At 45.0% G+C, this 13238-nt stretch overlaps 1 protein-coding gene across 1 annotated transcript; it reads left to right on the top strand.

Annotated features, from left to right (window-relative positions):
- Nucleotides 1–75: 75 nt before the first annotated feature.
- LOC311371100 (uncharacterized protein) lies at nt 76–12475 on the top strand (the record flags this gene model as incomplete). Its single annotated transcript, XM_084489331.1, has 7 exons — nt 76–2743; nt 2984–9445; nt 9544–9657; nt 9784–9897; nt 11529–11687; nt 12095–12177; nt 12414–12475. Coding segments are annotated over 7 exons (9662 nt in total), but the record flags the coding sequence as incomplete, so codon positions are not given.
- Between the last annotated feature and the right edge of the window lie 763 nt (nt 12476–13238).

Here is a 13238-nt window from a genome sequence, read left to right as displayed (position 1 = left end):
ACCTCAGCTGGCACATTGTCCTCTTTGTTAACTACTGAGAAACCGACCATATTACCCTCTGAAGAACAGGAGAGTATGTTCACTGTTCCGACAGAAAAGTCTTTAGTCTCGCCGGTCACAGAGAAGACAGAGATGAGTTCTGGTCTTACATCTATAGATGAAGGTGGTTCAGGTGATGGAGCTCCTGTCATGTTCCCTCAGATGTCTGCTGTCACAACTGTGTCTTCCCTGGCCAGCACAGAGGGACCGTCATCAGTGTCATCGGAAACTGCAGTGGATATTTCAGATCAGACAGTGATGCCATCAACATACGTTCTCTCAGGTGTCACAAAGACAAGTTCCATAACCAGCTCTCAAGGTTTATCGTCAACCAAGCCATCCACAAAGTTTAGTGATGAGATCTTGGATTATGGTATTAGCAAAGAACCTGTCATGCTGGAATCTTCCCCTTCCTTTTCTGGATCAAGCACAGAGCCGGACACAGCAGCAGTATCTACTACTCATGAAACAGAATTTCCAGTGGACCTGACTTCTACGATATTTACTGATGAATCGTTAATTATATCAACAACCATTTCCTCTTCGTTCAGCACAGAGAAACCTGCAGTGACAACAGCATCAGATAAAGCTGTTGAGGGTTTAAAATCAACCATGTCTGCACGTTCCTCACTCTATAGTACTGAGAAACCAGGATTCACAACAGAATCTCAACAAAGTGTCTCTAAAGATCAAACAACTATTGTGGCAGTCGGTAGTTCCATTCTTGCAACAACAGAGGAAGGCTCTGCTGAATTTATATCTGATGGTTCTACTAAAGAGACTGTAACAGATTCATCAACATCTATATTCAGCACAAAGAAACCATTAGTGACAGCAGAATCCGATGAAACAATCTACAGTTTAAAGACAACAGCATATCCAACGTCCTCTCTGTACAGCACTGAGACACCCACAAGTCAATCAAAGACAGAATCTGTAACAACGGAAGATAGTTCAGTTTCCTCTTCAGCCCTTGAAGAGGGCTCAAATGTCCAAACATCTGATGTGTCCACACAAGAGACTGTTACAATCACATCATCCTCTTTGTTGAGTACAATGGAGCCAGAAAAAGCAGATTTCATTACAATATCTACCGCATCTGCATCTCCCTCCTTTTCCACTGAAAAAGCCACAGGTATCTCAACTGTACAACCAGAACAGACACGTTCAAAGGAATCCCATGGAAGTGAGACCTCAGCTGGCACATCATCCTCTTTTTTAAGTACTGAGAAACCAACCATGTCACCCTCTGAAGAACAGGATAGTGTGTTCACTGTTCTGACAGAAAAGTCTTTGGTCTCGCCTGTCACAGAGAAGACAGAGGTTAGTTCCCTTTTTGCAACAACAGAGGAGGGCTCTGGTGAACTTATATCTGATGTTTCTACCAAAGAGACTGAAACGGAATCATCGATATCAATGTTCAGCACAAAGAAACCATCAGTGACAACAGCACCCCATGAAACAACTGACAGTTCAAGGACAACAGCATATCCAGCTTCGTCTCTGTACAGCACTGATACACCCACTAGTCAATCAAAGGCAGGCTCTGTTGCACCAGAAGATGGTTCAGTTTCATCTTCAACCGTTGGAGAGAGCTCAGGGTTCCAAACATCTAATCTGTCCACACAAGTGACTGTTACTATCAAATCATCATCTGTGCTAAGTACAAAGGGACCAGAAGAAGAAGCCGCTGCTGTTACAATATCAACCACTTCTGCATCTCCTTCCTTTTCCACTGGAAAAGCTTCTGCCTTCTCAAGTGAGGAACCAGAACAGACAAGTACAGATATGTCTCAAGGCAGTGAAACCTTAGCTAGCACATCTTCCTCTTTATTAAGTACTGAGAAACCAACCACATTACCCTCTGAAGAACAGGAGAGTGCAGTCACAGTTAAGACAGAAAAGTCATCAGTCTCGCTTATCACAGAGAAGATAGAGATGAGTTCTGGTCTAACATCTATAGATGAAGGTGGTTCAGGTGATGAAGCTCCTGACATGTTCTCTCAGACATCTGCTGTTACAACTCTATCTTCCCTGGCAAGCACAGAGGGGCCATCCACAGTGTCACCGGAAACTGTAGTGGATATTTCAGATCAGACAGTGATGCCATCAACATACGTCATCTCAGATGTCACAAAGACAAGTTCCATTACCAACTCTCAAGGTTTATCATCAACCAAGCCATCCACAGAGTTTAGTGATGAGATCTTGGATTATAGTGTTAGCAAAGAACCTGGCATGCTGGAATCTTCCCCTTCCTTTTCTGGATCAAGCACAGAGTCGGACACAGCAGCAGTATCTACTACTTCTGAAACAGAATTTCCAGTGGACCTGACTTCTACGATATTGACTGATGAAACGTTAATTATATCAAGTACCTTTTCCTCTTCGTTCAGTACAGAGAAACCAGCAGTGACAACAGCATCAGATAAAGCTATTGACGCTTTAAAATCAACCTTGTCTGCACCTTCCTCACTCTATAGTACAGAGAAACCAGTAGTCACAACAGAATCGCAAGAAAGAGTCTCTAAAGATCAAACAACTGTTGTGGCAGAGGCAAGTTCAATTCTTGCAACAACAGAGGAAGGCTCCGGTGAATTTATATCTGATGGGTCTAAAGAGACTGTAACAGATTCATCAACATCTATATTCAGCACAAAGAAACCATCAGTGACAGCAGAATCCCATGAAACAACTGACAATTGTCTAACATCTATAGATGAAGGTGGTTCAGGTGATGAAGCTCCTGACATGTTCTCTCAGATGTCTGCTGTTACAACTGTATCTTCCCTGGCAAGCGCAGAGGGGCCATCCACAGTGTCATCAGAAACTGTATTGGAATTTTCAACAGAGGAGGGCTCCGGTGAACTTATATCTGATGTTCCAACCAAAGAGACTGAAACAGAATCATCAACATCAACGTTCAATACAAAGAAACCATCAGTGACAACAGAATACCATGAAACAACTGACAGTTCAAATAAAACATCATATCCGGCCTCCTCTTTGTACAGCACTAAGACACCCACAAGTCAATCAAAGACAGACTCTGCTACACCAGAAGATAGTTCAGTTTCCTCGTCAGCCCTTGAAGAGGGCTCAGATGTTCAAACATTTGATGCGTCCACACAAAAGACTGTTACTATCACATCATCCTCTGTGTTGAGTACAAAGGAGCCAGAAAAAGAAGCAGCTGCTGATACAATATCTACCACTTCTGCTTCTCCCTCCTATTCCACTGAAAAAGCTACCGTCATCTCAAGTGAGCAACCAGAACAGACAAGTACAGATATATCTCAAGGCAGTGAGACCTCAGCTGGCACATCCTCCTCTTTGTTGAGTACTGAGAAACCAACCATGTTACCCTCTGAAGAACAGGAGAGTGCAGTCACAGTTCAGACATCCCAGACATCAGTCTCCATTGTCACAGAGAAGACAGAGATGAGTTCTGGTCTACCATCTATAGATGATGGTGGTTCAGGTGATGAAGCTCCTGACATTTTCTCTCAGACGTCTGCTGTTACAACTGTATCTCCCCTGGCAAGCACAGAGGGACCGTCCACAGTGTCATCTGAAAATGTAGTGGATATTTCAGATCAGACAGTGATGCCATCAACATATGTTGTCTCAGATGTCACAAAGACAACTTCCATAATCAGCTTGGCATCAAGTTTGGCATCAACCGAGCCATCCAAAGAACCCTCTATCCTGGAATATTCCCCTTCCCTTTCTGTATCAAGCACAGAGCTGGACACAGCAGCAGTATCTACTTCTACTAGAGCAGAAGCTTCAGGGGACGTGGCTTCGACTATGTTTACTGATGAATCGTTAATTATATCAACCACCGCTTCTTCTTTGTTTAGCACAGAGAAACCTGCAGTGACAACAGCATCAGATAAAGCTATTGATGATTTAAGATCAACCTTGTCTGCACCTTCCTCGCTCTATAGTACAGAGAAACCAGCATTTACAACAGAAACCAAAGAAAGTGTTTCTAAAGATCAAACATCTATAGCGGCAGAGGCTAGATCAATTCTCGCAACAATAGAGGAAGGCTCTGGTGAACTTGTATCTGATGGGTCTACCAAAGACATTGTAACAGATTCTGCAAAATCAACATCTATGTTCAGCACAAAGAATCCATCAGTCACAAAAGAATCCCATGAAACAAGTGATAGTTCAAGAACAACACCACATCCAGCCTCCTCTCTGTACAGCACTGAGACACCAACAAGTCAATCAAAGACGGGCTCTGTTGCACCAGAAGATAGTTCAGTTTCATCCTCAACGCTTGAAGAGAGCTCACGGGTTGAAACATCGAATGTGTCCACACAAGAGACTGTTACTATCACATCAACTTCTGTGTCGAGTACAAAGGAGCCAGGAAAACAAGCAGCTACTGTTACAATATCTAGCACTTCTGCATCTCCCTCCTTTTCCACTGAAAAAGCTACCGCCATCTCAAGTGAGCAAACAGATCAGAGAAGTACAGATATATCATCGGTCGATGACACATCTAGCACTATAGCAACTTTGTTGCCAACATATATGTCCACTGCAACCAGTGTCTCTGCATCTACAATACAGTCAACAGAAGAAAGTCCAATAGAAACACCTTCAGAAGCTACAAAGGAAGAAACCTCAATGGAAAACACAGTTTCTACATTGTCTCCATCAACAACTCTGCAATCCCGTGGTTATCCCACAAGAGGAACTTCAACATTCATTGACATGGAGAGTTCTGGTGACTCATATGTGGATGAAGATCTGGGGAGCACTGATGGATCAGGTTATGAACTACCGGAATTCACTTCTGCCCCAGATAAGAGTGAGATGGATGAGCAGAGCACTTCAGCAGTACCAAGTTTTGCAACTTCAACCTATTTGAGCAAACAGCCAACCATGGATTCAGAATCATCAACCCAATCTCAACACATTACAAGCACAGAGACTTTAACTGTCACTATCTCTTTGTCACCGGATGGAAGCACAGCTGACCACACACAGGATTTTTTCATTCAGCCCTCCAATGTAACAGATTCAACTGTCTACACAACCGAGTCTACCACAGGAGTCTTGGTTACAAATGAGCATATCGATGCAACCTTCCCAGAAACAATTACAAGTACTGATGAGACAGTTTCTATAACAACGGCAAAAACCGACACAGAATCAGATGGTTCAGGGGACCGATTAACAGATGTCTCATCAATGTTCAGCACAGGTATACCAAAAGAAATAATGTCGTCACATGAAACAACAACAGGGTCCATTTTAAAATCGGATGTAACAGCAGCTTCTTCCCTCTCCAGCACTAAAGAACCAACCACAGCCCCTTCAAATATGACATTATCCCATCCTGTCTCATTAGGGCCTTTGTTGACCGATACATCGAAATCCACCCTAACCATTACTTTGATGGAAGAAGAAAGTTCCAGTTTCCATACGCCTGGGGTATTCACTTCGATTCCATCAGAAGCCACAGGGGAAACAGAGTATTTTGTTTCAGTTACACCAGTCTCTGATGAGATAGCTACCTCAAAAGAAAGGGAGATTATCCTAGCCACACAAAGCACCATGAGTTCTGAAACAACACAGACGCCAAGTCATAGCCGCATGGACGAAAGTAATACTTTAGCTGAGCAAACAAGAGACTATTCCCATCCAACTATGATGCCCAATGCAACTTTGAAGTTAGTCAGTGATCACACTTCAAGTGACACCACCAAGTCAAGCTCCAGTAGTGAATCCCCATCCATTTCAACCACTTTCCCCTCTATCGTTTACCATTCTGTGACAGACCAACAGATTATGATTATTAGTCCCACAAGCAGCCAAACCAAAGCTGAACTAAGTGAACAGACCCCTACAATGGTTCTGCATGGGACCAAACCATCAGCCAGCACCACTCGCATATTCACAGAGGAAGCCACAGATGAGGATACAATTATCTCAACAGTGACAGATGGCATGAAACATGGAAGCCCAGACCCTGGGCTTATTAACAAAGATGGTACTATCATCGATGCAGACACTTTTTCTGTGGTTCCCACCATTCAGACTGAGGAAGAAGGACGTGTCCCAGAAGTTACGATGACACCCATGCTGGATGGGACAGAAGAGATAAAAGGTTCTGGAAGTGGTGAGGTAATTTCCGAATCCACTCCAGCCACCCTTGATTCAACATCAGAATCGTCTGAAAATTCCTCTCATCGTTCAGAGTCAACAAGCAGCTCTGCAGACATCAAAATTGTCCCAACAGATGAAGAAGAAGGCAGCTCTAGTAGTTCTAGTGAGTCATCCAGCGCTGAGACGGTGACATTTGTGCCACAGAGCACGGGGGAATCCAAATTATTTACTGTGCCATATAGCACTTTCCCCGCTGCAAGTGCCGACCCAACCACTCAACGGATGGATGCATATTCTACAACTGACAGCATTAACGATAAGGACAGTGGGTCTACCACAGAAATCACATCCACTTTGCCTTCTTCTCAAGCCGTAAACGAATCAGCTGAAATTGTGACAACAGCAATGCTTAAAGGAGAAGTAACAGCAAATGTAAAGGCTACCGCTTCTTCACTGTTCAGTACTGAGACCCCAACTGTTTCTGTATCAGATATTACTGGTGAGCCTTCTGCCACAGTGAAAGCAGAACAAGGAACCCTTTCCTCAATATCAGATATCACAACAGAGGAAAGCTCTGGTCAGCCAAGCACAGCTATGTTTACAGAGGACCCTTCTTTGTACAGCACAATCAAACCCTTAAAAGATAGCAACACAGAAGAGACAGTCCCTACTGCCTCCCTTCATGCCACTGAGGAACCCATCATTTCCTCTGGCACAGATGTGACCAGCAAAGAAGACTCAGCTGAACAAACCCCTCCTAGTACAATGGCCAATGCAACAGCAATGGTGGAAAAAGAGCCAATCCCCACTATTTCAGCTCAAGAGGACACAGAAAAGCAAAGTGTGGGGCATGTGTCTCATTATAGCACCCAAAAAGCAGTTATCACATCAAGTCCAAGACTTACTGAGAGGAGTAGCTCAGTTGATGAGTCCTCAAATACCTTAGCCACAAAATCATTTTCAGAGACTTCCACAGTGTACACATATTCAGTAAATGTTGATGAACTGTCTTCCACAAACATTACAACTTCACCCCAAGTTACTAAACAGCCATCAGCGGCAAATATCATTGATGTTGAGGGCTCCAGTGACAAGACAATGGATACAACCACTGCCATAAACAACATCTCCACATTACCACCGAAAACTAGAATAGATGGAAATACTTCATCCACCTCTATGTCCTCACTGAACACCACAGAGAAAACACTGACTGAAGCAGAGAGAGATGAAGCTACTAAGGAATCAACTGAAGAATCAGTTTCTTCAATGGAACTTCATAAAGATTCGTCTCAACAATGGGTCTCAGTACCTTCCTCTGCCATCGCAACGTCATCAACACCTGTGGACAAAGTTCACTTTGTCACCACTTTTGTGCCGGTACCAGAAGTAACGTCCTCGGCACAAACTTACCAGCAGGCCAGGTCGGAGATTACGTTTATACATCATTCCTCAGTGGCTGTCAGCTCAGTGGAAACAGTAGCGTCTACAACAATCGCCATGGTCTCCAGTGAGAGGACCACCTCCCCTGCTACTGAAAAGGCTGCCACTGCATCAACAACTGATAACTCTTTGTTAGATGATTCATCCAGCCAGTCAACTGCTAACCTAGAAGTTTCAACTTCCGCAGGAAGCATCCCTGAAAAACAGGATGGTGTTGAAAATACATCTGGTGAAACTGCAGCATCAACCAAAGACCCGATAACCCCTTTCTTTAGTGTCGATGAAGTTGTTGATTACAACAGCACATGGCCCGCTGTGCTTGAAGCCATAACTGAAAGCGGCAAGACACATTCTGAGGAGTCCACTCTGAGTTTCAAGGAAGTTACATTGATTCCGGTTACATCACAGGATAACTTATCAACACTTGGCCACACAGAGAACCCAACAGCAGCCCCCATTTCAGTAGTTTCTGAATCAGAAGCCTCAGGTGATGGGACACCTGTTATCTTCATCAGAGAGATGTCCACACTATCACCTCCGATGTTGATGGAAGAACATGAAATGGTGACAAGCACAGGGCAAACTCCTCATGTGCCACACATTGAGGAAACTTCTACAAGCTCAGAAGAGGAAAGTTTTACATCTCAGACGAAAACAGTAGTCACCCCAATCCCAACCTTGGCCGTGGCTCCCAATCGGACCAAAGAAGATATTGAACCATTGGCCAGCATACATTTGACAGTTGCTACATCACAGCCTGATGTCAAAATTCAGTTTGTCACAACAATTTCTCCTTTACAACATCTGACAACCCCTGCAGAATCATTTGAACAGGCCAGATCTGAGGACAGCTTAACCCATGTGCCTTACACCGATCATTCCTCTGAGGATGCATTACTAAGCACAACCAGCCCCTTATTGCCAATTCAGAAGACAACCCAGAGCTCAGATTCAACTGCTACCCCTGTAGATGTGTCAACTTCAAAGGACATTTGGACAATTGAACCTCTAGAAGAAGCCAGTTCAAATACCACAGATCCGGATTATGGCACCCCAGTAGATTATGAAGCACCAGACCGCTCCAAGGTTGAATCGGTTCCGATTTACCCAGGAGCACCTCCAAGCGGATCACGCGTGTCCATCAGCACTCCCTCAGCTCTGCCACAAACTACTCAGAGCCAGTCTTTTATCTCAGCAGGCAGTGAAAGTGGCTATGAGGGAAGCACTTCTCAATCGTCCATAATAGCAGGGAGTACCCCTGTTGTGCCTGCGCTGGCATCCACACTGACCTCTGAACATGTGTCAGAAAGCAGTAGCAGCACAGCAGAGGGCCTGACAACAAGCACTGCGGTGGATCTGGAGAGTGACAAGGTTGAAGTCAAAACTGAGCTATCGGCTGCCATCACTAGCCCGCCCTCTATGATAATAACCAAAGTGCCTGCTGTGGAGGCCAGTAAAGAATCTACTGGAGAAAAGTCCTCAGCCGCCCCCGGTGACATCCAGACTGTATTCAAGGCAGATGTTACTACGAGTTTACCGATGATTGGAGAGCCAGCTATGAGAGAGGAGACCACCAATGTTGACAGAGACACAGTGTCTGCCACTACGACCACAATCGTGCCTCTGGCTAAGACACAAAGCCAGGAAGAAATAGTTACATCATTGCATACCACACCTTTGCCATTCTCCAAAGAAAATGACACAGGGGACCGGGATGGGACACCTCGCTTCAATGATGGATTACTTAGGATCAGTGGAGAAGAACCCAGCAACTCTGCTGAAACTGGACTGAACATAGACCACAGCATCATCGGTGAGACTGTTGAAATTCCAGGTATGTAAAAATAATTTACTGATTTTGTTATTCCAAGGGATCTGAGTTTATGTCTTTATGTATTTTTTATTTAGATGGTTTGTTTTATATCCACGCAGGTATTCACTCATGTGTGGAAAACATTTGTTTGAATGGCGGTTCCTGCTTCAAGACTGGTGGTACCATTTCATGCAGCTGTCCTCCTGGTTACAGTGGAGTCCACTGTGAAATAGGTACATCAAATATTCTCTCTGTGTCCCCTTTCTCATCACAACAGGCGCTTAAAGGCATTTCTTTTTTCAGATCATGAGATACCACCAAATACGCCTACTAATTTCAGTGTTTTCTGTTATTTCCAGATATTGATGAATGCCAGTCCAACCCTTGCCGTAACGGAGGTACATGTGTTGATGGGGTTGGCTTGCATACATGTGTGTGCCTTCCCAGCTATTCTGGCCGTAACTGCGAAGAGGGTGAGTTTAGTTTGAGTACTGTATGACACAATATTTATATATTTTCCTCAGTTAGCATTGTGTTGTTAATGCATTCAAATTGTATACAATGACCACATGTATGAAATTACATTTTAATATAGACAACTTTGTGAGAGGTATGGATTTTATTCAACCCCTTCATCAATCTCAATCTCAATCTCAAAAAAACGAAATCCCCTAAATCCCTTGGGGAATAAACATAGTCAATGTTAGACATAACTCTTACATATACAAGTTATGATTTAGTCTGGTTGTGAAGCTTCTCAGACTCCCACAACAGCAGAACATTGTCTTCTAATGTAAACCCTCGCCAATGAGACACAAATGAGTCACAAACTGCGCCTCCATCTCATCATGGCAGCTGCTTTTAACAGTAGTCTCCTGGTCTTGTCCGCAGGCTGCCAGGTCTGATTAATATGTGGGTTACTGAACAGGTAGCCTGGGGCAGCATTGACTGATGGAGTCAGGCTGACAGACCTAGCACACAATACATTACACACTTCACAAATATTCAGTTGGTTATGTTTAGACACGTTAAACATTTGACTGTGGATGTGTTAGATATCCCATTGGCTATTTCATCAAGCAAGGATGTTAATGTTTAATAGAATGAAAACAACTAATACAACTGTTACAACTGCTATACAACTACATTTTAATATATGAACTGTTGTGAGTAGCGCCATAGGAACGTCTGAGTGATTCCCCGACTCGTCATTTGATTTATGTAGTCCCAAATGCAGCATAGTTTGACCTTTTAATTGCTCAGCCCAAGTCATCATCCGTATTGGCCTGACAGGCCGGTGTCCCCGCCCAAGATGTTATTGGGATCACTCAGCAGTGATTCACACCACAGCCCCATTGTATGCTGAGTCCCAGCTGTTGCCCCAAAACATCCTGCTAGTAGAGAAATACAGCGTTATGAACGTGAGGGGAGAACTGATCAGAACCACGTTGTCTGTTTGGTCCATGTGTCAGCAGCTGGGTTGAGGAGAGTCTTGATAAAAAATATGTTTTTGAAACAAATCAAGTGAAACAGACATTAAATAGAAATGTCACCTCATCTTTATGTAGCCATACCTATACCCACAAGCATGCACAGAGACCTTACAAATGATTAAGAGGCTCCATCAGACTCAATGTCCCAATCCGATTCAATCTTAACATGAGTGATCATAATTATTATTTTTTGCCTTTCCTCTGTTCCTGCCCTCGAGGCCTTGAATGGCTGCAGTTAGGAGCCATAGAAAGTCTTCCATCAAACATTCTTCCCCTTCTATATTTTGTCAGGGCACATAGTCTCACTCAGAGATAGCAGAGGCCCTAAAGGTTGAAAATACTCAGGTGTTGGAAAGATTAGATTAGGAGTAAAAACAGTTTTGCATGGATGAAGGTTGGATCAATAAACCCTAAAACCGAAGTGTTTATCTATGCATTGTATTAGCATAGCCCTGTTCAAAGGAACTGATGATCTGTTTTATTACCCAAAGTTACAAAAAAGACTTCTGCTAAATTACTAAATCGATGCTATCTCTCTCTCTCTCTCTCTCTCTCTCTCTCTCTCTCTCTCTCTCTCTCTCTCTCTCTCTCTCTCTCTCTCTCTCCATCAGACACTGAAACATGTGGCTATGGCTGGCATAAATTCCAGGGCCACTGCTACAAGTACTCTCCCCAGAGGAGGAACTGGGACACAGCGGAGCGCGAGTGCAGAATGCAGGGCGCTCACCTCGTCAGTATAGTTTCCCACGAGGAGCAGCAGTTTGTCAACCGTAAGTCTATCACTTTGACGGACAGACGAAAACAAATAGATAAGCTGTGTGTGTGTGTGTGTGTGTGTGTATGTGTCATAAACTAGATTAGATACATGCAAGAGACTGCAGTGCTAAGCCGGGCTTCTCGACATCAAGTATTTCGTAATGTATTCGAACTTAATTATAAAACGTCTTATCAAAATGAGCTGAGATTAGTACCAACGGAAGAACAAGCGAATAATACATTTGTGGCGTCACATTTTCGTCTCACATTGAGTCTCTATTTTCGTAATGCCACACACACTTTCTTTTTTTAAACAAATGTTTCCCTTTCACCAAAAAAGTCCAAATAAGGGCAAATTCTCAGAGGGAGCCGTCAACCTGGTGCTAACCCAGCTCTCTCTCGCTCTGCCCCTGTGTCGCAGGTCTGGGCCAGGACTACCAGTGGATCGGCCTGAACGATAAGATGTATGACAGCGACTTCCGCTGGACCGACGGCAACCCTCTGGTAAGTACCCGGGCTCTTTTTCTCACACTATTTTATCTCAACAAACATGGCACCGAGTCATTGTAAATATTTGGACGTGATGTTGATGACAAGATGGCGTCACCATCCGGGGTAGGAGTTGCTCCTCCGCATGGAAGTGACCGAATGTGGTCGGGATGGGAACGGCGGTGGCCTCCGCACGGCGTATTCTCCCCCTGCCCTGTGTGGCTGTGTCTGTGTGTGGGTGTGGGACACAGAACAAAGGAACATTTCGAGTGGTCCACTGCGACTCTGTAGAGCCCCGGCTGCAGTACGACAGGTCATGTTATTTCCCTTATGGTCCCCCCCCCCCCCCCGGGGGTGCGATAAAGGAGGGAATGAAGTGACCAGGCACCCCCCCCGCCCCATAGTCGGGGGCAGGAGATGGGCCGTTCTGCGGTGTGCCTAAGTGGGAGTGTGTTTGTTTGTTTTGGCTTCTGGCTGAGGAACCCCATTCCCCCTCCTCACACACACACTGGACAGGAAAGTGGTTAATTGCTACGTACATCAATGTCTTACAGAGTGATGTCCTCACTTCAAAGATGCCCCCCCACCCCCCCACCCCCCCCCAACAACAACAGAGATAAGGCAGGAGGCATCTAGATGGCCCAAGGAAGGGTAGGGAAGAGAGAGAGAGATATAGAGAGAGAGGTGGGGGGTCGCTGGTATTGCATTAGCCCCCCTCCCCCCCCCTCCGGCTTGAGTGGAGGAGGAGGGTGGGTGGGTGGTGGGGGAGGGTGTGAGGGACACTGTCTCGGGGGGAGCGCATGACAGGCGTGGACAGGTATCGCTCGTCCAAGCCCAAACACCCATCCGGAAACCCAGCAGGCAGCCAGCCAAGCCCAGCCACCCAGCCACCCACACACACACACACACACACACACACACACACACACACACACACACACACACACACACACACACACACAGATGGACAGCACCTGTGCCCGGCTGTGGAGAGACAGGGAGAGAGAGGAAGCTCTACAGAAACATCCCTGCGGAGGGCCGGGGGTAGGGGCTAGGTGGGTGGTCGGTCGCCCCAC

The sequence above is a fragment of the Micromesistius poutassou genome (genome assembly GCF_964030765.1).
Source record: "Micromesistius poutassou genome assembly, contig: SCAFFOLD_5978, whole genome shotgun sequence".
Classification (NCBI taxonomy): domain Eukaryota; kingdom Metazoa; phylum Chordata; class Actinopteri; order Gadiformes; family Gadidae; genus Micromesistius; species Micromesistius poutassou.
Note: the sequence above shows the minus strand (reverse complement) of the source record. Positions and strands in the feature narration are given on the sequence as shown.